Here is a 24372-nt window from a genome sequence, read left to right on the forward strand (position 1 = left end):
GTGCACAAGAGCACAGAACAAAGATTTCAAACTGGAGAAGTCATTGAAAAATGATGTGTTTCGTCGTATAAAGCCAAGAACTGCAAAGCCTTCCGCTACTGTTGCGGAGATATGCAGGGAAAAGTTTAGTTTACTGTCCAAAATAATTCCAAGGTCCTAGACAGTAGATGTGCGATTCAAAACTGTCATTAGTACTTTATATTCTAAATTCGTAGACGAGAGATGACAGTGCACTTAGTAACATTGGGTTCCATACCTTTTTGGTAGCACCAACTTGAAAGAGTGTCTATGTCCTTTTGAAGAGCACAACAACCAACCAGAGAGGAAACCGTTCGGAAAATTTTGAGATCATCGACGTACAATAGCTTTCCTGATTCTATCATGGAGCCTAGGTCGTTTATGAAGAGAAGAAAGATCAAAGGTCCTAAATGGCTTCCCTGATGAATTCCAGAAGTGATTTAAAAAGGTTTCGAGTTAATGTTTTTCAGTCGTTTAAAAGCAGTTCGGCCTGCAAGATATGAGTTGAGCCACCAAAAAAGCCAATCTGGGAGTCCAGTTCGACGCATTTTTTCCATAGCCAGCTCGTGTGGTACCTTATCGAAAGCCTTGCTCAAATCTACATACACAGCGTAACACAGAGTAACGGCCTGGATTGAGAATTTCCCGAGGTTTAGTTCGGGATGTATCTCCTCGGTCTTATGGGAGCAGGATAGTGAAATATGGGGATCTGGGAGCAAAAACGAGCAAATAGATCGTGCTCACAAAACCCGAATCTCCCAAGGGGTTTCGTGTAATGACGTTGTTCCGGGGAGCTAGGTCTGATGGCGCCTTCCCTGATCAACTTATCATTCAGTCCCAGTTTGCCCACGAGTTTGGTTGTGCGCGTTTTGTTCGGGTTTCGTTTTGTGTGTTAATTTATTAAGTGAAGTAGGAGTTTTTTGTATAATTTAAAAATTCTTTTCGTAGATTTCCGTTAGAAATATGCAGTGTGTAGTGTGCCAAGCAGTTATTTATCTGTGCCTAGATAAATTAAGGTAAAAGTTGCTCTTTAATTGTCATGCTCTTGTCTAACGGTAACCTTAATTGCAAAATAGCAATCGAAGCAAAATCATAGGCAAACCCCTGCGGCACTCTTCACCTCGAGACACCAGCCCGTTGGGCTAAACTTCTTCGCTGGAGTAAAAAAAACAGCAAGCTCGATCCCTCACCATATCGGCTAGAAGAAGGCTTGGAACTTCTGGTCGCTCTGCATTAGAATATTCAGTCCACCAGGTTTCCAAGTTCGGGGAGTATTTCCGGGATGAACGTTAGATTGTCCAATGATGAGAGTATTCGGGTATGGGAATTGTTGAACCATCGTGAGTCCTTGGTCGATTTGAGGCGTTGCTGGTCACGCTTCTAGTTGACAAACTTACGCTACTTTTAGGCGAAAGTTTGAGTTTGGTCGTTTCGGAGATTTCCGTAGTCTAGCTATCCTGACCCTCCTCGATTTGGGGAGCAATGCAAACGACTCGTTCAAAGGAGTCTCAACCGGGCAAACCTAGCTGTGCGGTCTCCCTTCCGGAGTGGCGCTTTTAAGCCGCACAGTATCAAATTCAGAGCAGCATCGACTACATATTGGCGCTCAAACTTAAAGAACTAAACTTTACAAGAAATTACAAACGAAACCCGACAAAAAACGCGCACAACCAACCTCGTGGGCAAACTGGGGCTAAATGTAAGATTGTAAACCCTCAGATCAGGGAAAGCGCTATCAGACCTAGCTCCCCGGAACTACGTCATACCACGAGAACCCTTGGGGAGGCTCGGGAATGAACGTTTGGCTGTCCAATGATGAGTGTTTCGGGAATGGGTGCCGTCGAAGAATCGTGAGTCCTTGGTCGGTTTGAGGCGTTGTGGTCACGTGTCTATGTTAGCAGACGTTCGTTGCGTTAGGCGAAAGTCTGAGTTTGGTCGTTTCGAAATCCTCGTAGGCTTAACTGTTCTCTGCCTTCCCTTGATTTGAAGAGCAATGTAAAACGACTCGTTCAAAGGAGTCTCATCCGGGAAAAACCAGCTGTGCCTTCTCCTTTCAAGCGCGGCGCTTTTTAAGCCGCACGGAAAATCAAACAATCAGAGCAGCAACGACTACAAAGTGAACATCAAGGTTGTCGAACTCACAGAAAAATCTGTAATTTCACAGAATTTTCAGCAAATTTTTATCACAGAATCTGTGTCACAGAACACAGAATTTGGAAAAATTCACAGATTTCACAGAATTTTTGAATTTTGAAAGGATTTCCCAAATTATAATTTTTTTGGCCTACAAAAAATTTAGATTTTAACTTCGTGATTCAGTAAAGTATGATTGGATTGGTAATTTTAATTGATTTTACTCAACTTCATTGTTAAAAAGACTCAATTTATCATGAATTTTCAATGATATTAAAGGAAATAGCATCACAGAAAACCATCACAGAATTTTTGGGTAAAATCACAGAAAGTCAGAATTTTTTTTTCTCAAATGCACAGAATTTTTTCAGCAATCTTGGTGTACATAACTAGTGATTGTTTCTTTATATGTTAATATGCATGCCTGACTGAATAACTAAAAGGGTTCTAAAAATGTTGACATTTAGAAAAGTGTTATGAACCTTGATGACAAATTTTCTATTTTTTTACAGGTCACAAATACTGTAAATAAGCTAGATCATCAGTTAACAAGCATAGCATCCTTTATTTGTCACTTAATGTGGAGACAATACGAGGGGTAAGAAGGGAAGAGGATGAAAATAAAATTCAATAGGCGATGGAATCGAAAAGCTATTTTTTCTCTCCTTAAGAAAAATTCGTAAGACCTGTCAAAAGTTGGATGAAATTTTAGCTGTATCTCACTTGCACTAATGCAAAACCATCACCCAAAATTTGGCAGCGCTTCCATCGCCCTTTTTTTTATAAATTGTACAAATTTTACATAAACTTGTTGCATACAATCTACATTGGACAACTAAAACGTTATATAATCTACTTCTAAAGAAAAGATTGCAACATTTCAATGCTACTCGGCGCTAGCTCTATACCAAAAATGCGCTGAAAAGTGAAGAGGAGAATGAGGATACTTGATTCTTTAGCAACATAACGAAACTAGAATGACTTACAAAAATAAATTGTTCTACAAAAATGTGCTAAATGAACCAAAACAACTATGCTATAAGTTCAAAAAGCGTCATGAAGATCTTTTTTCATCGCTTAAAAATGTTTCTGACATGAAAAAATTATTACAAAAATATTTGTTCAAATATATTAATCATTAGAGTATAATAGTATATTCTAAAGAAGCCCGTATAGTTTTGGAATTTTCTTCTTCTGATACTTATAAATTTTTGTAATGAAAACAAACATGTCCCAAAAAGTCAGTTGATGTTATATTTTGCAATTTTGTTTCATTTATTTTCTAAAGATTAGGGTCCCCGAAATGAAGGATCAAGTCTCCCTGAACTTAAAAAATGTCGCATTTTTTTTTATTTCCACGAAAATGCTTCTATTTCATCTACGGGTTCTATCGTTCTAAATTTTGAAGCATAAAAGTTGAAATTACACGCGTCAGAAAATGCAAAAGACAGCAAGTTGCTGAGTTTTTCCAAAAAGATTTGTTGAAAATAAGAAAATGAGATCAAGTACCCCATTCTGTTCCAAAGACGATATGATTGGAAACGGGAGAGGACTATGCCAACGATGAGAAAACTTGTAGATGCCGGTCCGGCATAGAATCTTATGCCAATGATTCCCCCTCCAAGGAAGGTCATTATTGGAGTAGAATGTGATTTGTGGGTGTAGTATACAAAAGATGAGAGAATTCTCATCTTCTACAGTTTTATGTCTGTTCTGGAACGAGTAGGTCATTCTGAACCACCCTAAGTAATAAAAAGGCCCAGCAGCCTACATCGCCATGCTGGTAGCATTAACGGCCAACAATGCGCGCCAAAATACATCGGGTATCATCAGCACCGAAGATGATTCTAGGCAGGGTCGAGCCAAATTAGGTCCTTGGTTCGACCTCTTTTCCCGACCAACCATCCTAGAGTAAGGATCACAAGTAAGCGGCCAGAGTGGCCGGTGTTAGAGACCCAGAATGGGCAGCGTCCGAGGCTCGATTGGCCAGTTATTATATTGTGTCAGAAGTGCACTTAGATTTATCAGAATAGTAAAGTAAGAAATACAGTCCACTTTGTAATGTTGTGAATGATTGAGTCTAGTTAATTGTTATCGAGAAATTTCAGATGCTATCGCTAAAGCCGTCAGGGGCAATCCTGAACAATGTCTGTTCTTTCAACTGTTAAACTTCTTTATAACTTGACCGATTTTAATTCTGTAAAAAGCATTGAACGTGGTCTCAAATGTTTGAAGAGAATTTAAATTTTAGTTACAATAGAGCTCAATAGTGCATTGTAAACCATAAAAATCCTCTCATTTTCATTGCGTCACAACTTTAAGCACATCCCTTTTCCCACCCTCTGTTGATTATTAAAAAAAATGCTCCAAATGCCTGGAAATTGGATATTTAAGTTCTCAACATGTCTGGCAGCAAATATTTACAATAAAACGCGAGCAAAAAAAAAAAATTAAGCACACAAATATATTTAATGCGAGGAAATGTATATTAAGATTAAAGGTTTATTCTTAAGAAGGGATCTCAGTGGAAAATAGGTTTGCTTTTAACAGATCCTTCTTGCTTACTTAGTTAAAATAATAAATTAGAAAAAATATATTTAAGAACATTACACTAATGCTTGATTATTAAAGTTCAAACAATCACAAATTTAAATAAGAAATAGAAATAAAAAATATTACGAATAAAAAACATCTGGCATGATGATTGGTCGTAATAGGTTCAACTTTTCCTTAAAAATGGTTAAGTTCGAAAAATAAAATTGAAAAGGGGTTTAGTGAGAAAGCTTCGAGAATTGTATGTAGGTGATATTTCATTTATTTTGTAGCTTAACATTTATTAGCAATGTTTATAATTTTTGCCCCTACATGTATGCAACACCATTGTCCATCTTGCGATTATAAATGTTTCCGAAAAAAACGTGAAAAAGCAGCTTGGTCTTAGCAAAACATTACTTTTATTGATATTGTTAATGCCTTTTTTGCTGATAAACGTTATTTTGAAGATTTTGGAATACGTATAACCCACGCTGATTACCCCGAATCAAAAATTAGGATTGAGGATAAACATTTATTTGTAGCCACTAACGTCGTGCTAAAATCTGCAATCAATGATCATGCTTTAAACTCCTTTCTTCAGTTTTACTAATACGAAAAAGCTACTGCATTCAAATTAATAAATGAATGAAAAAAATGACCATAGTTCCTCCAGGTCACAAAAAATCTTTTGGCAATTTCCATCACTCAGTGGCGAACCAGCCTGCGGCTGAAAACCTCTCAATTAAAGACAAAAAAAAACCATCAAAAGTAAAGTTTTCCAACATTTGATGAATGGAGAACTTAATATGATAAGTATGTATGTATGTTGTATGTTGGTAATCCACCATGGGTGCACGGATTCACCGCAGTTTCTGCCTAAGTATGGGTTCACATACATTCCTTAGATTCTTCCGACAAATCTCAATGCAGCGCGCCACCATACCCGGACCCCATGGCTTCGTATGAACTGTTATGTGGTGAATGTATTGCGTGTGTTGATGTAGGTATATTTGGAAGAACGAATCAATCAGGTGGGCTAGTTTACTTACAGGTATTCCGGCATCCGTGTATATACCTGGCCAGCTGGCAACTGATTGAACATTCCAATTATATAGTCAGTTATATAATGAAACACATCTTACCTGTCGGCCCGCTTATGGGATTCGAACCCAAAAGTTTTTCTTGCCAATACCGGTAATCGGACTCAGTACGCCTGGCGTACCAATACCAGACTCGCGCCAGCCTATCCACTAGACCACATCGGCGCTCCTGGAGAACTTAATATGATAAGAATCAAATACAGTGAGCGAAATAAGAATAGCACCACTATGTGTTTTGCTTGTTAAAATATGAGTGATTGAATATCACCAAAATTTTCTTCCACAAATTGTTTTGAATTGTTTAACGGATAAATCAAGCATAAGTTTACTTTTTTTGGACGTTGCAATTGACGTCGAGGACCTAAACTATGGAAAAAGGGTGCGAAATAAGAATAGCACCACTTGTGTTTTTCAACAAAAACAAGATAATTTCTAAAAATTGACCGTGTAAAAGTGAATAATAATGCTTCTATACGAATTATTTGAATAAATAACTGTATTTTAAGGAGTTTTCTAGAATTTCAATGATTTTCAAAGAGTTAAAAGGGGGTTTTAAGAGATGTTCCTCTAGCGTTTAGGAATTTGATACTTGAGCTAAAATACTTTATCAAACTGCTTTATTTCTTCATTATCATTCATTAGTATGGTGCAAATTGACGAAACATAGATTTGAGGCTGAATTTGAATAAAAAAACAGGCTTCAAATTCAAAAATCCTTATGTTTTTAAATAGTCAAACGCTATTTCTCTGGTTTCAAGTCGTAGATGGCAGCACTATCTTGGGATTAAACCGAATTGATGCCCATTTTCGAATATTTGGGAATAATTCAGGTGTGCTGGATGATTTTGGTTAAGAAATAAGTACTTGGTACCGTGTGACCACCTTGGAAATTCTAAGATCACAATATCAAAAAATAAGAATTTCATCAAGGACCCATAAAAGTGAATTTCTTGGACCGATAATCAGAATAATTTTGTACTTTCCGAAGGAGCTTGATGAACCAGATAACTAGCAGTTTTATTGGTATGATTTGAAATTGAATCGGAAGTTGAGATGAGCAGATAATTTGGCGGTGGTATATTCTTGTGCTGGTGATTTTTTTTGCAAATCCGGGAAAGATTTCTGCAGCGTGAACTCCAACAAAACTGTGTTGGAAAACTTCCTCGAAATTATGAATATGGGCCTAAATAAACCGGAAAAATCAATATTGAGACTTAATTTGGTTTTAACTGCAATATAGTGCTGCCATCTATGACTTGAAACCGGAAAAAGTGTTGTTTACTGAAAAAAAACTAAGTTTGTGAATTCCAATCTGTTTTTTTCTGATTTAAAATAAACCTAAAATGTTTGATTCATCATTTCACGTCATTTTAATGAAGAAAGTAAGTAGTTTGGTACAGAATTACAGCTCAAATATCAAATTCCTTAGTTCTAGAAGAGCATCTCTTAAAACACCATTATAAAACCTTTGAAAATTTTTGGGATTCTAAAAAACTCCTTAAAATGCAGTTATCCATTCAAATAATTCGTAGAAGCATTATTATTCACTTTTACACAGTAAATTTTTAGAAATTATCTTGTTTTAGTTGAAAAACACAAGTGGTTCTATTCTTATTTCGCACCCTTTTTTCATATTTTTGGTCCTCAACGCCAATTGCAACGTCCAAAAAAAGTAAACTTATGCTTGATCTATCCGTTAAACAATTCAAAACAATTTATAGAAGAAAATTTTGGTGATATTCAAACATTCACATTTCAACAAGCAAAACACATAGTGGTGCTATTCTTATTTCGCTCACTGTATGTATAGTTCATCATATTCCAGATTACTAAAATTTCCATAAATTGTTGGCTCAACTACCTTCCTAAATTAATAAGTTCCGGCTTTGTTGATCTTCAAGACGGGTTGAGTAGCCAACCTGTCCCGGTGCAAACTCTTCCTAGAGTAAGAAGTACCAGCAGGGAAAACCAGGGCGAACCAACAAGAAAAAAAAATGGAGGAGCGGAACAAAAAAGATCTCCACAAAAGGGGTTATACCCTGTGGTTAAACCGGCAAGTTTTCACGATGGAATTAAAACTTTCCCGGAGAAAACTCCTGGCCGGCGTCCTGAGGGTTGATCTTCGTAATAGACGGAGAGCACTTTCTTTGTTTGCAGATGGCTCAGTTTTTTTGCGGGCCACATTCCTCGGGTGAATAAAATAAAACTTACAAGCAATGCGCAACCGAACCGCAAAATGAATTTCGGTCTTCTTGGTGGTACCTTTACGTGTCAGTTGCTGCTGGGTGCTTACCGGAGCTGTTAGACTGTGGGCATCTACACTCGTGTGGTAGTTTTTTTCGTTTATTTTTCTTCCTAAATTAACCAAAATCAGCGGAGCGACGAGTCAGAATTTTCCTACGGACTAAACATAATAGGATTGTAGAAAATTTGCTTTATTTACCATTGCAAAGCAAATTATTCAAATTTCAGCAATCCTCGAAAAACAATTATCCAATGAATGACTCTCTGACCATTGTGGATTTATGATCTCGTTTTTCAGCTGCTGAGCCAACAACAACGGAAGCACCGGAAATAATTAACACTAAACATACCGACACTTTGTATATACCTATTCATACCGCGAGCGGTCAAATGACGGCAAACACCGTTTTCGCTAAAACTCCCTTGTTTCTCAACCGATTTCTACCAAATTTATAGTTTTGAAAAGCTTATAATTCGACTCAAATATGTTTTTCAGACAATTTTCAGCTACAATCAATAACTTTAAAGTTATTTACAGTACAAGAAAAATTTTATGAAAAAACATGCTTCAGGAAAAAGGTTGTAAATCAGTTATAAGGAGCTCGAAAAAAATTTCACTTAGTGCCTGAGAAAGCTGAAGTTAGAAGCTATATGTTGCACATATGGAAAAAATTTTTGAAAATTTTCTAAGATCATGGCCACAAAAAATGTAAAAAAGTTGTGTAAAACCCGTACTTTTCAATCAATCAACCGCCAAAGCTGTTCCTGTTACAGTAGAAAATTTTGAAAAAGTGAATTGAAAAGTAGACGTAATTTGTCACATTTTGGCATCTTTAGATTTTTAAAATACTAAATACATAATTTTTGACGGCTTTTCAAAGGTAGTGGTTTTGCGAACTTTTTATGAATCTGGATTTTCTGAGACAATCCCTACACCCAAATTCAGCTTTGCACTGGATTTTGAGTACGTTAACGTAAGATTTAGGCAATAAAACTATATGTAAAAGAACGCAAATTTCATGCCGGTTCTAGTGATGTAACTGCATTGGCGGTGCAATGCTTTACAAAAGTATAATAAATATATTTCTGAAAGTAAAACTAGAAAATTTGAGCTAATGCTTGTTTGTTTTTTCGTTTCCTTTCATCCGTCTTCGTGTGCAAAATAGCTTTGAGATATTACCACCCACTGCGCCCGTCTGCCAAGCAAGAATTTGTGCTGACTTCTCAAAATTCAGAAACTAGTTCACTGTTTTATTTATCATATTTTTTCCAAGCATTGCACCGCCAATGCAGTTACACCACTAGAACCGGTATGAAATAAGCTTTCTTTTGCATATAGTTTTATTGCCTAAACCTTACGTTAACGTACTCAAAATCCAGTGCAAAGCTGAGCTTAGCTGTAGGAATTGTCTTAGAAAATCCAAATTGAAAAAAAGTTCGAAAAACAGCTACCTTTGAAAAGTCGTCATAAATTATGTACTTCGTATTTCAAAAATCTAAAGATGCCAAAATGTGACAAATTACGTCTACTTTTCAATTCACTTTTTCAAAATTTTCTACTGTAACAGGAACAGCTTTGGCGGTTGATTGATTGAAAAGTACGGGTTTTACACAACTTTTTTATTTTTTTTGTGGCCATGATCTTAGAAAATTTTCATAAAATGTTTCCATATGTGTAACATATAGCTTCTAACTTCAGCTTTCTCAGGCACTAAGTGAATTTTTTTTCGAGCACTTAATAACTGATTTACAACCTTTTTCCTGAAGCATGTTTTTTCATAAAATTTTTCTTGTACTGTAATTAACTTTAAATTTATTGATTGAAGCTGAAAATTGTCTGAAAAACATATTTGAGTCGAATTATAAGCTTTTCAAAACTATAAATTTGGTAGAAATCGGTTGAGAAACAAGGGAGTTTTAGCGAAAACGGTGTTTGCCGTCATTTGACCGCTCGCGGTATGAATAGGTATACCACATACGTTATTCGAAAACCGTAACACTTAAAAAAAATTTAAAAACGCAAAAATACTTGCATTTCAAAAACAAAAATAGTCCTGTCGTTAAATTTGCGAAAAAAACAATTATATAAGGCGTAATCATCGTTTAAAGTTCAAAAACCGTCATTTGACCGCCTCCGGTACGTTTAGTGTTAAGGGAACGCGAAGATATTTCTAGATAGGTACCTACTAAAACTTACCGTGCAGTAAATGAAGAATGCACCGAGGGCAATTACGCGAAGAAGGGCCGGACTTGCTGCGCGCACCACCTGCCAAATAGGGAAAAGGAAAAACCCAATTCCGTGAGATAATTTGCATCATAATAAAAGCGGAAACCATTACGAGTTACATCAACCAGGGAGCGCGCTAAAATTACCTTCACTTGTTGATACCGGAAGGTGAAAACGGCAGCCGGCGGAAGTAGCCCAATGATGGAGCAAGCCAGCACCAAAATTCCGGTCCGCATGGTCCAGTTGAGGGCGGCAACGCAGGGCGAGGAATCGATACAGGAATCACAACCTTCGGCGCACGGCAAGCACTGGTAGGACGAGGGTTCGTTGTAGGTGCTGAGTTCTTTCTGTGGAAGTATCAATAAAGATGTCGATGAATATTTAGTCAAGTCATGCAAAAGTTTAAAACATTCGACGTATAAGTTTGTTCGTTGAAGTTGAAGTTCATCTGACTTTGATTTTTAAAGTTTCAGTACTTTTTTCTAAGTTAAACACAATACATCTAGGGGGGATAAGGGCATAATGGCCACTTTAAGGAGAACGCTTATTTAACCATAGAGAACAGCTGTAATATGTGAATTAAATCAATGATTCGTGTTCAGACACTCAAATAGTCTATTGCCTAATTGGATGAAACTTGAAAAAGTACATAAAAACGTTTAAAAATGCATTTTAAAAAATTTTGCCGAAAGCTGAAAACCAGTCACTGTAGAGGCATAATGAGAAACCCACTGAGGCAGTATGAGCACCATTAATGAAGGCATAATGAGCGTTATCTGCCGGGGATTCTAGCAGCGGATTCGACTCGATGAAGTCTGTGCAGACCGGTCCGGAGCTGCTAAGCTTGGAAGTAGTACCAGTGAGCTACCGGCTCAAGAACTGCCGGAGGAACCACACACTGCTTGATTCACCCGCTGCTCGCCGACCGACTGACTGACTGACTGGCTGGCGTGCACGCTTGTGGCGGAAGACCAAGCGTGTAATTAATCCATTCACACATCCCCTTCCTATCCCAAACAAAACAATAATACAATTTCAAAGAAACGATTTTTTTAATATTTTTTTTTTTGGAATATTATATCCTAGATATTATTCATCTACAAAAAAAAATCTCCGAGCAAAAGATAAATTAACATATTTAGATAAGAAAAGTTACACTATATAGACGAATTGGATCGTGATGGTTTTAAGCCTAGTCGCCCATTATTTGTTTATGTTTTTGTTTACTTGCTACAAATTGAATACACGGCTAACATAATCTATGAAACGGTGTTGTAATTCAGCCATTACAAATTTAATCAATTGAGTTGTTTTGAGAAATCCAATATTTGAAACGATAAAAACACCCATGATAGGATCATTTTTGTGTAACGTGATTTTATAATACAATATTTTATCTTCCACATGTTGTTAATTTGGATTCAAATTTATCCTCCCACATTATGTTAAGAATCTCTCGGAATTCAAACTCATGGACACAAAACAATATTGTGTTACTTATCTTGATCTTTACTGAAATTGTCAAATCAGTTATCACTCTCACATATCTATCGTAATTGTTCATGCAAAAGATAAACCAGTTATCATTATCTCTAAATAGTGATCGAATTGATTCTTTGGTTGCAAAAGAATAAGTGCAGGAAGTTGCCAACCACCACGGAATCGAACTTTCAATGCAAAATTGAATCACCTACATTCATTGATTCGCTATAGAGACATCCACACTCAGTAATTTGTTTTTTTTTTATCTTATTGATTGTCAACAAGCCAAATAATGATGTTATCAAGCAATTTTTTCTATCATACTTCTCTTGACTAGTCATTCATTTTTAAGCTGACTTCCCGCATAAATCAGTATCATAAATTGACCGTTCCTGTAATCTTTTTCCCGAGACACCATAAAGATTCCCCTTATAGTAATGGATTATAAATGGAAGATTAAGTAAATAGTATTGGAATCGTTTGGACACACTTAACGATACAGTGAACGGGTCGTTAAGTAGAGTTACGATAAAATGAAGATTAATTTTTTCGAACCAGTTCGATCATACGTGTTATCTTTTTATAATGATCCCATAAAATGATGAAGGTACAGCACATCCTCACTCAACAATTAAAAGATTCAAGTGTTTTTGTTAATTTTACATAATTTTAATACGATTTTCGTATACAATGAAAACGATTCACATAGTTTTAAAGCATTTATTTCATTCGTAGTAATTGAGAAACATACTTATCGTATCCTGATGCTCAGAATAACATTTTCTAGATGTTGTGTGTAGCACCGTATGTATGCGGGTGTTGCTTTTGGTTTTGACCATCTCGAGGAAATGGCCGCTCGGTCGTTGCGGATTCGCAGATTCGCAATGCTGCTACGGTGGTGTTGCTTACCGCTACTTTCGGTATTAGGGTTCTTCCTCCAAACCTAGAACAATATGCCTACCTACCTACCTAAGGGTCCAGCGCCGATTGACCGGCGCATAGGGCTGAGATAAAAGATCTCCACTGCTGGCGATCCGGAGCCAGCGTCTTCACTTGCTGCCAGCCAAGGTTCTCGTCAACTGTGCGGATTTCAGCGGCTAAACTTCGCCGCCACGAGCTTTTGGGCCTGCCTCTTCTTCGATGCCCATCTGGATTCCAGTCAAGCGCCTCTCTGCAAATCTCGTTTTCATCTCTTCGCAGCGTGTGCCCAATCCATCTCCACTTACGTTCCCGAATCTCGATTTCTAGCGCCTTTTGATGACACCGGCGATGAAGTTCAACGTTTGAGATCCAGTTGCCAGGCCACCAAGCGCGGATGATGTTCCGCAGGCACCGATTCACAAAAACTTGCAGTTTTCGCGTCGTCACCGCATATGTGCACCAAGTCTCACACCCGTACAGCAATACGGATTTGACGTTTGAGTTGAAGATTCGGATCTTAGTTCGTAGAGAGATCTGGCGTGACCGCCAGATGTTTCGGAGACTCGCAAACGTAAATCGGGCTTTTCTGATCCGGGTTTCGATGTCCTTCTTGGTACCACCATCAGGCGTAATCTGGCTACCAAGATACTGGAAGCACTCCACTGTCTCAACCTGTTGTCCAGCTACCACGAAATTGGAACGATTTTCTGTATTGATTTCCATCGACTTGGTCTTTCCGACATTGATTTTGAGACCTGCTGCCTTGGAGCTTTCGGTGAGGTCGTCGAGTTTGCTCTGCATGTCTTGTTGTGTTTGGGCGAGCAAAACAATATCGTCTGCCAGGTCAAGGTCGTTCAGTTGCTCCATGGTTGAAGGATTCCACGGCAATCCTCGGTTTGGTCTACAGTCAATCGATCCAGTCAAGATCTCATCCATTACGATGAGAAAAAGCAGCGGTGACAAAATACATCCTTGTCTCACTCCAGCAGTTACCGGGATTGGTTCGGACAAGACACCGTCGTGTAAGACCTTGCACGAAAATGCCTCGTACTGTGCTTCGATGAGATGGACTAGTTTCTCTGGGACCCCTCGTCGTCTAAGAGCAGCCCAGATGTTTTCGTGGTTCAGTCGGTCAAATGCTTTTTCGAAATCAACGAACACCAGCAGAAGAGAGTCCTGGAATTCGTTGATTTGTTCCAGTATTATTCGTAGCGTTGTGATGTGGTCCACACATGATCGTCCGGATCGGAATCCAGCTTGTTGCCGTCGGAGTGTAGCGTCGATTTTCTCCTGGATCCTGTTCAGGATCACTTTGCAGAGTACTTTAAGGGTTGTACAGATCAAAGTTATGCCACGCCAGTTACCGCACTCTGTTAGGTCTCCTTTCTTTGGGACCTTTACGAGGATACCCTGCATCCAGTCGGCCGGGAATGTTGCAGTATCCCAAATGTCAGCGAAAAGACGGTGCAACATTTGTGCTGACAAGGCAGGGTCGGCTTTGAGCATTTCAGCAGGAATGCAATCGATTCCAGGCGCTTTGTTGGATTTCATGTCCTTGATTGCCGCTTCTATTTCAGCCAGCGTGGGCGCTTCCGAGTTGACGCCATTAATGCGACTTACTGTGGGCGCCTCGAGCTGCGGGTTCTGTTGGCCATTGCTATTTGTAACTCGGAAAAGTTGATCAAAATGCTCAGTCCAACGCTTGAGCTGATCTGTTCGATCTGTCAGCAGCTGACCTGCTCGGTTTTTCAGCGGCATTCTTGCATTAGTCCTTGCACCACTAAGGCGGCGAGAAATATCATATAATAATCGGATATCTCCAATGGCGGCGGCTCTTTCTCCCTCTTCGGCTAGGGAGTTTGTCCAGGCTCTCTTGTCTCGTCTACAAGCTCGTTTAACTGCCTTTTCCAGCTCCGCATATCTGCGGTTAACAATATGCGGTTAAGAAAAACTATTGAAATTTTCGCGAAACAAAATAATTTTATGTGATTTGACTGACCTTTACGCTTGCGCTGTTGTGATCCTCGGCTTAAATTGGATCCGTAAAGATTATAAAATTTCCACGACCAAAACTGCCCGAAGATTTTGTCTTATTCAAATAAATCAGACCGCGTGTTTCTGACAGAAGATAAATTGAAGCTTGTTGCAAAAATAAGCAGTTCATTTTGAAGACCGTTAATTGTATCTTTCTGAAATATTTTTTTATCATATCGGCGCGTTGCAAAAATAATCAATTTGTGTTTCAGAATATTAAACGTATCTTCCAGAAATAATATTTTATCCGTTCTAGCAAAGGCACTTCGAGCCAAGACGCATCAGTGAACGTTACTATAAATGTAATCAGAAACGAATAATATGGAAGAAGGAAGATTTAGAGTATCGTATTGACTTATGCGGGTTGTCAATTGACCAAAACATTTCCCTTTTTTTCTCGTCTTATTTCAGGGTCAATGTCACCTATATTTCAAACTGTTAGCCATTATCTCGTTTACATTTGAATTTCAAAGGTGTTTTTTCGCATCTTTATGATTATCACTATTCAATCCTTTAAAATTTCAAGGTTTCTTTTTTTTATTAAACTTGCCGTACTAATTTAAGCTGCCCACTTGATGTAAATAATGTCTTTCAGTCCGCTTGGTTAACGAGATTTTTTGGGCTTTCCTCTCGATGCGTTTTATTTTTTTCATATTTAAGCTGTCCTCGCAATTTTGAATTTAAAACAATTAATCCAATCAGTCCCTTGACTTGCGTTAGTATTCACTCTACTTTTTTACAATTTGTCGATTTCTCAACGCACTTGAAATTTAAAACAATTTGTTAAAACTGTCCTTGCGTCGTTGCTCTCTTTTATCAAAAGATGCCTCCCAAATCGCTTTATTATAAAATTTGATCAGATACCAAAGCTGTCTTCTCAACACATTGTCAAGTAGTCCACTCACTTGAAATTTAAACAATTCATTCGAGTCGCCCTCTTCATGTTACGGTCTTAACTTAAGCAGATCTTTCAATCTACATGATTCCTCGTCCCATTCTTCACTCTTCCTTCAATAGGAAAACAGTCTTTTCCAATTTTTTCTCACAATTCTAAGCTTTTTATAACTCGCTTTAAATTTGAACCATTCATTTGAGCCGTTCTTTCGACACGCTTCAAAGTTCAGTCTTATTTCACCCTGTCCTTAAAACGCGCTTGATTTTCAACTGATAAGAAGATTCTTTCGACCTGATTCTCGACTCACTTTTCCAAATTTCCAGCTGTCTTTTCGACTCGCTTCATATTTAAATCTTATCTCGAGCTGTCCTCTCAACCCGCTTGATTTTAAATTGATAAGATAATTAAGCTGTCCTCTCGACCTGCTTTCTTCCATATTTAAAGCTGTCTTCTCGACTCGCTTCTCCAAATTGCAAGCTGTCCTCTCGACTCGCTTCATACTAGAATCTTATCTCAAGCTGTCCTCTCAACCCGCTTGAATTTCAATTGATAAGATAAATAAGCTGTCCTCTCGACCCGCTTTTCCAAATTTCAAGCTGTACTCTCGACTCGATTCATAGTAGAATCTTATCTCAAGCTGTCCTCTCAACCCGCTTGAATTTCAATTGATAAGATAAATAAGCTGTCTTCTCGACCCGCTTTTCCAAATTTCAAGCTGTCCTCTCGACTCGCTTCATAGTAGAATCTTATCTCAAGCTGTCCTCTCAACCCGCTTGAATTTCAATTGATAAGATAAATAAGCTGTCCTCTCGACCCGCTTTTCCAAATTTCAAGCTGTCCTCTCGACTCGCTTCATAGTAGAATCTTATCTCAAGCTGTCCTCTCAACTCGCTTGATTTTCCAATTTGATAAGACAATTGATAATAGTCATGACAATTTTCTGTTTTGACCTAATTACCAAATACCATTACTTTTTCACATTTTCCTTGGATTTTGCATTAAAACTTGAACCAAAAAATTATCGCGCAGCCTTGCTTCTCGCACCAATTTACTTTACTCACAATTTGAAAATTACTCATTTTCTAGCACCCAATGAGTAAATCTATTTAAATTTTAATACTACTTTGATACTTTTTTCTTATCGTGTAAGTTGCCGCAGGTTGCATCCTTCCTCCTTTCGGTTCTATTTCTTTTTGCATCTCCGATCCTTAAAGACCATGATGATACAAATACCTGCCACGGTCGCCAAATGTGCAGACCGGTCCGGAGCTGCTAAGCTTGGAAGTAGTACCAGTGAGCTACCGGCTCAAGAACTGCCGGAGGAACCACACACTGCTTGATTCACCCGCTGCTCGCCGACCGACTGACTGACTGACTGGCTGGCGTGCACGCTTGTGGCGGAAGACCAAGAGTGTAATTAATCCATTCACACAAAGTCAACTGACTAATAGAGCTACAATTTAACTTGTATCGTCTGACGATTTGGCCTATTGGTTAGATGTCGGAGAGGTAGTTAGTAGGCTCGAGCTCGATTCCTGGTCGAGGTGATTTTTTTTTATTTATCATTCATGATCATGATTGCACTAAACGGTGAGGCGTAGATTCATCAAACAAAGCAATAACAAAATAATCTAGGTCTGTTTGTAGAATTCAAAGAATTAACACATGCTCATACATTATGTTTCTGGTGTTTTGTTTGACGGATGATGCTTTGATGCTATTAGCCGTATAATGTAACAATAAAAAATATCAATCATGAATGGTATGAGCAAAAAAAATCCCCTCGAACAGGAATCTAACTCGAGTCTACTGATAACCTCTCCGACACCTTACCAATAGGCCATATCGACAGACGAAACAAGTCAAGCTGTAGCTCTATTATTCAGTTGACTTCATCGAGTTGAACTCTCTGCTAGATTCTACGGCAGAAAATGCTCATTATGCCTTCATTGATAGTGCTCTGTTCGCCTCTAGTGAACAAATCAAAGTACAAAAGCGTTTTAAAATTGATTAAAATGAAAAATCAAAAATTTTATGATGTTGCAAATTGAGAAACAATGTGTAGATCATGTTGCAGTGCGTACATTTCAGATCAAAATGATTTAAAGGTTATAAAAGCTTATTTGGTGTTGCTCAAAATTTATAATGCTTTCGTCACTTGAGAACCTAGCAGGTTATTATTGAATATTTCTGTAAAGATGAAAAGGGTATTTCTTTTTTGGTGAAAAATTAATACTATAGGTAGTACGAAGTCCTTAATGTTGTAGATCTCAGAAGTCGAATAGCATGACATAAAAGACGCAAAGTTTGTAACGTTTTAATGTTGCAAAAAAAAAAGGTTCAACGTGAAACTGAACAAGGCTTAAAAAAACTGTTGGCTTAAGCGCCAAACCCTTTTAAGATTTGCCAACACTTCGTTTAGTTGCCCGGCGGCTAGCGGGAAGTCGTGGATGCGCAGCTGGTTTATAGCACAGGTTCAGTTTAAATCTTACACTCTTTAATTTACAATTTAGGATAGTGTTTCACAATTCGTAACTTTGGCCAATGACAAAAAAAACACCACGTGAGCGCTCACGATCAGCAACCTCAGAACCAACAGGTGCGGCTTTCGTCGGCTGGATCGGATTCGTAGGCTGGACCAAAGCGGCCGATGGTGTTTCGGCCTTCTGCTGGTAGTTGCTCAGGCTGGTGGAAGCGATCGTGCCTCTTTCAAAATTATTGACTGGCAATGAAAATTGCCGTTTCCGCGCGGTGGCGGTCAACGGTGGGTGGATCACCTCGATCGACACCCCGATCGCTCCCACTCTCTCCATCCCGCGTCTCATGCTGTTCCAGTGCCTTTGGTGGTGGAGCGGCATTCGATCGTCTGGCACAACGATCGCCAGGAACGCACGGCTAACGATGATCGTCACAAAACAGCACACACTTGATCGGACTGTCGATCACACGGGAGAAGGCCCAGGAACTGATTGAAACCCGCACGCCGTCGCTGCCGCCTTTTTATAGTTTCTCTACTGTTGGAGTTTGCAGCAAACCCTCGGGTTTTACATCGATCGTCGATTGGTGTCTTTTGTTCGGGTGTTTTCTGTTCAGTGGTGCTCAATCTGACCTGAACTTTAAACGCTACACACCGTCTTTCCCAAACAAAAAAAAATTAAATGCTGTTGGCAAATATGATTTACAATTTCATTTAATTTTTTATCTTATTTCTTTTAACAAAATAAATGCTCCTTAACAACTTTAAGTACTCCAATTTAGAGTCTTTAATGCAAAATAAAGTTTGCTTTTCTTCTTCAGAAAAGACTTGGGATATAATTTGCTTTTCTTCTTCAGAAAAGACTGATGATATAATTTGCTTTTCTTCTTCAGAAAAGACTTAAAATTAAGTTTGCTTTTCTTCCTCTGAAAAGACTTTGGATGAAATTATATGGTGCTCCGCTTCTTAGCAAAGACTTTTTTTTCCAAAACCGAAATGCAAAATTATCTTGAAGATTATGCAAAATATCGTGAAATCACTTCACTTTGAATATATAAAATTCCATCAAGCTCAAAAGCGCTACACTAAATCAAAATATTTTGATTCAATGTGAAACTGAACATAACACTTAAGATTGGTTTACAAACAAAGTTACGAATTACTAGATGACAACTAATTTAGCTAAATGAACAAAATTAAACCGATTTATGCCCCACGTTGGGCGCCAAATGTAACGTTTTAATGTTGCAAAAAAAAAGGTTCAACGTGAAACTGAACAAGGCTTAAAAAAACTGTTGGCTTAAGCGCCAAACCCTTTTAAGATTTGCCAACACTTCGTTTAGTTGCCCGGCGGCTAGCGGGAAGTCGTGGATGCGCAGCTGGTTTATAGCACAGGTTCAGTTTAAATCTTACACTCTTTAATTTACAATTTAGGATAGTGTTTCACAATTCGTAACTTTGGCCAATGACAAAAAAAAACACCACGTGAGCGCTCACGATCAGCAACCTCAGAACCAACAGGTGCGGCTTTCGTCGGCTGGATCGGATTCGTAGGCTGGACCAAAGCGGCCGATGGTGTTTCGGCCTTCTGCTGGTAGTTGCTCAGGCTGGTGGAAGCGATCGTGCCTCTTTCAAAATTATTGACTGGCAATGAAAATTGCCGTTTCCGCGCGGTGGCGGTCAACGGTGGGTGGATCACCTCGATCGACACCCCGATCGCTCCCACTCTCTCCATCCCGCGTCTCATGCTGTTCCAGTGCCTTTGGTGGTGGAGCGGCATTCGATCGTCTGGCACAACGATCGCCAGGAACGCACGGCTAACGATGATCGTCACAAAACAGCACACACTTGATCGGACTGTCGATCACACGGGAGAAGGCCCAGGAGCTGATTGAAACCCGCACGCCGTCGCTGCCGCCTTTTTATAGTTTCTCTACTGTTGGAGTTTGCAGCAAACCCTCGGGTTTTACATCGATCGTCGATTGGTGTCTTTTGTTCGGGTGTTTTCTGTTCAGTGGTGCTCAATCTGACCTGAACTTTAAACGCTACAAGTTCTAATAACAACGTTTATTCTAAGATCGACGTAAAAACTAGAGTAGTCGCTTGGCGCGCAATACATAAAGTAATTTAATACCGGATATCCAGGCGGGATTTATAATAAGCCTAAGCGTTACAACTTCGCAGGGTTGTGCACTTTATTGCAGCTCCAAGGGGTCCAACACCTCCCCCTTAATTGTAGAAGTACGGGTTGTATCTCTCTGGCATCCGGCGGATACGAGTTGACCGCCGAAGAATGCTTGATGGCCTCGTTCGTTGTCGGCGTTGTGGTGGAATCGTAGCTGATGGTGCTGTTTGTTGAACCTCAGGTGTTGCTGGATTTTCGCCGAGATCGAAGTCTTGGAGCAGGATGTGCAGAGGCAGCTTGACCTCCGATGCAGCTTCTTCCGGGTAGGCCTCGACTTTTGAGTCCCCCGAGCACGAAGATGGTTTGCATGTGACTTGATGAGCCGCTTCTTTTCTTCCACCCACACGTTGTAGTTAACAGTACCGACGCGTTCAATAATGGTGCCAATCAGCCAGACGAGCTTCGCTTGAATCAAAATGCTGGCGTAGACAGGGTCTCCTTTCTCGAACTGTCGCTTTTGAGCCCCGTGCCTTCGGTTAAACTGCTCTTCTTGGAGTTGGTTTCGCTAAAATGGTGTTGTTCGCTCTGAACCTGGCTTGAGCAAGTCCAGAGTTGTACGGTGTTTCCTCCCCATCAAAATTTCAGCAGGCGATAGACCATTAGGTGCTGACTTGTTGGGAGTAGCACGGTAAGCAGCCAAAAATATTTGCAGTGATCGTGTGATGGAGTTGTGTGTTTCAGGCATAATCTTCCTCAGGCTCCGAATGTTTCCACAAGCAACTCGGTAGTCACTTTGGCGAAAATCGATGAAGTTCGAAGGATTTCAGGCCATTTGCTGTAGGAGTCGATGATCACCAAAAAGTAATGACCTTCAACTGGGCCCGCGTAATCTATGTGGAGCCGTTGCCGAGGACGACTTGATTTGGGCCAGGATGACAGCAAAGTTTTAGTAGGAGCCTTCGCGACAGCAGCGCAAGCTCGGCAGGATCGTACGAAGTCTTCGACATCTTGGTCTACTCCAGGCCAGTAGACGTAGCTACGCATCACCGCTTTCATTCTATCTTGTCCCGGATGACCATGGTGGAGTGCCTTGAGAATCTGTTGATGATAAATATGCGGAACAACAACTCGATCTGCTAGCCTGAGGCACTCGCGAACTACAGATAGTGCATCTTTGCGAGCGTAGAATGGACGAATAGAATCTTCAACCTGCTTCACTGGCTTGGCCACGATGACTGGACGAATTTGATGATTGTTTGAAGAGTTTTGTCCTTGATTGTAGCCGCTTGTAGATGCTTGAAGTTGATTGGTAAAACGTTTATTGCCGCATCGATCGTAGCAGTAATTTCCCCCTCTAGATGAACGGAAGCAATCACGAAATCCTCTTCAGGTTTGATTTTGGTATCAATGAGCCGGGAAAGCACGTCAGCATAGCCGAAGTCATCAGTTGAAATGTGCTTTATTTCGAAGTCGTACGACAGAAGAATGAGCGCCCACCGTTGTAGGCGATTGGTGGTGTGCACAGGAATTCCTTTTTTTGAACCCAATACGGCGAGCAGAGGCTTGTGGTCGGTGTGCAAGGTGAATTTTCTACCGTAAATGAAGCGGTGGAATTTGGTGACTCCGAATATTAGCGCCAACGCCTCCTTTTCCACTTGGCCGTACCCTTGCTCGGCCTTGGTGAATGATCGAGATGCATGACACACGACTTCCACTGACCCATCATCGTATTTATGCATTAAGCAAGCGCCTACGCCGTAGTTGGATGCATCTGCAGCAACAATGGTCTCCACAGCAGGATCGTAGTGAGCAAGCAGTAAATCAAAACGTAAAGGATCTTGAACTGCTCGAAAAAATTCTGACATTTTTCGTCCCAGTGCCATTTGGTGTCTTTGCGCAGAAGGACATCGAGTGGATGGCGAAGATCGTGCATGTTGCGAACGAATTTCCCATAAAAATTGATGGCACCAAGGAAAGAACGCAAACTGCTGACGTCATGCGGAGGTGGCATGCTACAAATTGCTGCAGTCTTTTCCGGATCAGGCTTGATTCCTCGCTTGTTGATGATGAAACCAAGGTAGTGTATCTACGACATGAAAAAGGAGCATTTCTCGATCCGCAGGGTAAATCCCCACTCCTGAATGCGCTCCAGAGCCTTGAGAAGGGGAGAACGATGTCCTTCCGGTGTCCGGCCGTGGACAAGCACATCGTCGAGGTAAGTCTCAACCCCCTCGAGTCCTGCAACCATTGCGTCGACGAGATTCTGGAAGGTCCCAGGAGCTGACTTCACACCCGGTGGCAAACGATTAAATTCAAAAAGGCCAAGATGTGTGTTGATGGTGAGAAATTATCGCGATTCCTTCTCCACAGGTACCTGCAGGTAGGCGTTCGACAGGTCAATGTGCGAAAAAATATTGCTCCCCGAAAGCTTGGCGAAAATTTCTTCAGGAAGTGGCAGCGAATGATGGTTGGGCTGAATGGCACTGTTCAGACCGGTGGAATATTTTGTCTGCACACACACGTATTTTGCACGGCTCGCCATTGATCGACTTCTTCCTAACTGCGACTATAGGTGCAGCCCAATCCGAAAACTCCACAGGCGAGATGATGCCCAACGACTCTAGGCGATTTAGCTCGAGCTCGATCGACTGCAATGCGGCAAACGGCACAGGTCTTTTGGCTCGAAAAACTGGCTGAACGTCTGGCATGAGGTACAGCTTTGCTTCTGTTTTATTACAGCAACCCAAAGAATCGGTGAACAGATTCGGAAACGATACACGCAAACTCTGCACGTCCTCCTGCGATGAACTTATGCGGTGGCAAACCATGCTCAGGGGGACGTCCCACAAGTTGAAGAGTTCGATGAAGTCGAGGCCTAAAAGATCGAGACCGTGAATATTGGTAACAAACAATTTACCTGAGCGTTGAACTCCTCTGAGCGAAACGTCGCAATCGATTTCTGCCACTAAGTCCAGGGGATGCCCCGAAGCTGTACGAGCATGCTGCGATGGTGGTTTCTTGGTAGGACGTCTTATGCGATTCCAGCTAGCCTCCGAGATGACGGTGATGTCGGAAGCGCAGTCTAACTGGAGCTCCAGTGGGACGTTATTGATGACCACTGATACATACTCCCTTCGATGATGAACAGCAACATGCTTGACGGAGTAGATGCCTTTGGTTTGCACTGGGGGCTGTCTCAACCTCCTTTTCTTACCAGGATTGGACGACACACACTGGCAGTACCCCTCCTTGTGACCGACTTGTTGGCAGTCCTTGCAGCGATGATCCTGGTACGAACACTCACGGACAAAATTCATTTGTCCACATTTCCAGCACGGTGTCCTGGGCTTATCACAACTGTTTTTGAATGGTTGTTTGTTTTGGTTGTGATGATGGGGCTTTCGATGAGTGCTTGAAGGTGTTCATTTTCTTGGAGCTGTCAGCCTTGTGAGTGATTGCGTTCACCGAAACACTCTCGCTCGGGGACAACTTGGTGGGGTTTTCCAGGATCGAGGTGTCTCTCCGGAGACTGAGAATCCGATGGCACTCGGCAGTAAGGTCAGACAACGTCATCTTTTTACTACCTTCCAGTTTAGCCAGCAGTGATGTTCGTATTTCGGCGTCTTGCTTAGCGTGAGGCCACAAACAAATATGAGGCACTTGAAGTCATCAATCGAACAAGCCGCTACACCGAAATCTTCACAGAAGCGATTAACTTTACCTGAATAGGCTAGGAAGTCATCAGATGCACTTTTGCTGAGCGTGAGACAGCGATATCGCTTGCAAAAAGTTGATGTATGTGCGCCGAATAACTCCATGAGTTTTTTCACTGTGTCGTCGAAATTACACTCCCGTGGTAGCCTGGGCAATATGTGATTTGTATACTCACTCCGTGTGGGTTTTGTCGCTCAGTTTACGGAGCAACAAACGAACTTTAGCTGCATCGTCCAAGCTTGCTGCATTGACCCGAAATGCATCTTCATGACGGCTAAACAAATTATCGAAAGTGAGGTTAGACTCCGGATCAAAGTGGAATTCTGTGATGGATTTGGCCAAAGATTCCATCCTGGCATCGGTGGTCACAGGTCATCCGACAGGGGTGATTGTTGCTGCTGAAGCCGTCGCATTCCGCGACAATGTCAGCTCGGTGAGGAGTTTTTGCTGGGTGTCCATCAGGGTGAC

At 40.5% G+C, this 24372-nt stretch overlaps 1 protein-coding gene across 2 annotated transcripts in view; it reads right to left on the reverse strand.

Annotated features, from left to right (window-relative positions):
* The window catches only part of LOC129755136 (uncharacterized), an 824173-nt gene that overhangs the window by 215921 nt on the left and 583880 nt on the right, over nt 1–24372 (reverse strand). For both annotated transcript variants that reach the window (XM_055751488.1, XM_055751489.1), the window contains exons 12-13: nt 10404–10604; nt 10228–10296 (exon numbers count right to left, since the gene is read on the reverse strand). In XM_055751488.1, coding sequence (XP_055607463.1) covers nt 10228–10296; nt 10404–10604 — 270 coding nt within the window. The remainder of the gene's footprint in view (nt 1–10227; nt 10297–10403; nt 10605–24372) is intronic.

The sequence above is a fragment of the Uranotaenia lowii genome, chromosome 3 (assembly GCF_029784155.1).
Source record: "Uranotaenia lowii strain MFRU-FL chromosome 3, ASM2978415v1, whole genome shotgun sequence".
Classification (NCBI taxonomy): domain Eukaryota; kingdom Metazoa; phylum Arthropoda; class Insecta; order Diptera; family Culicidae; genus Uranotaenia; species Uranotaenia lowii.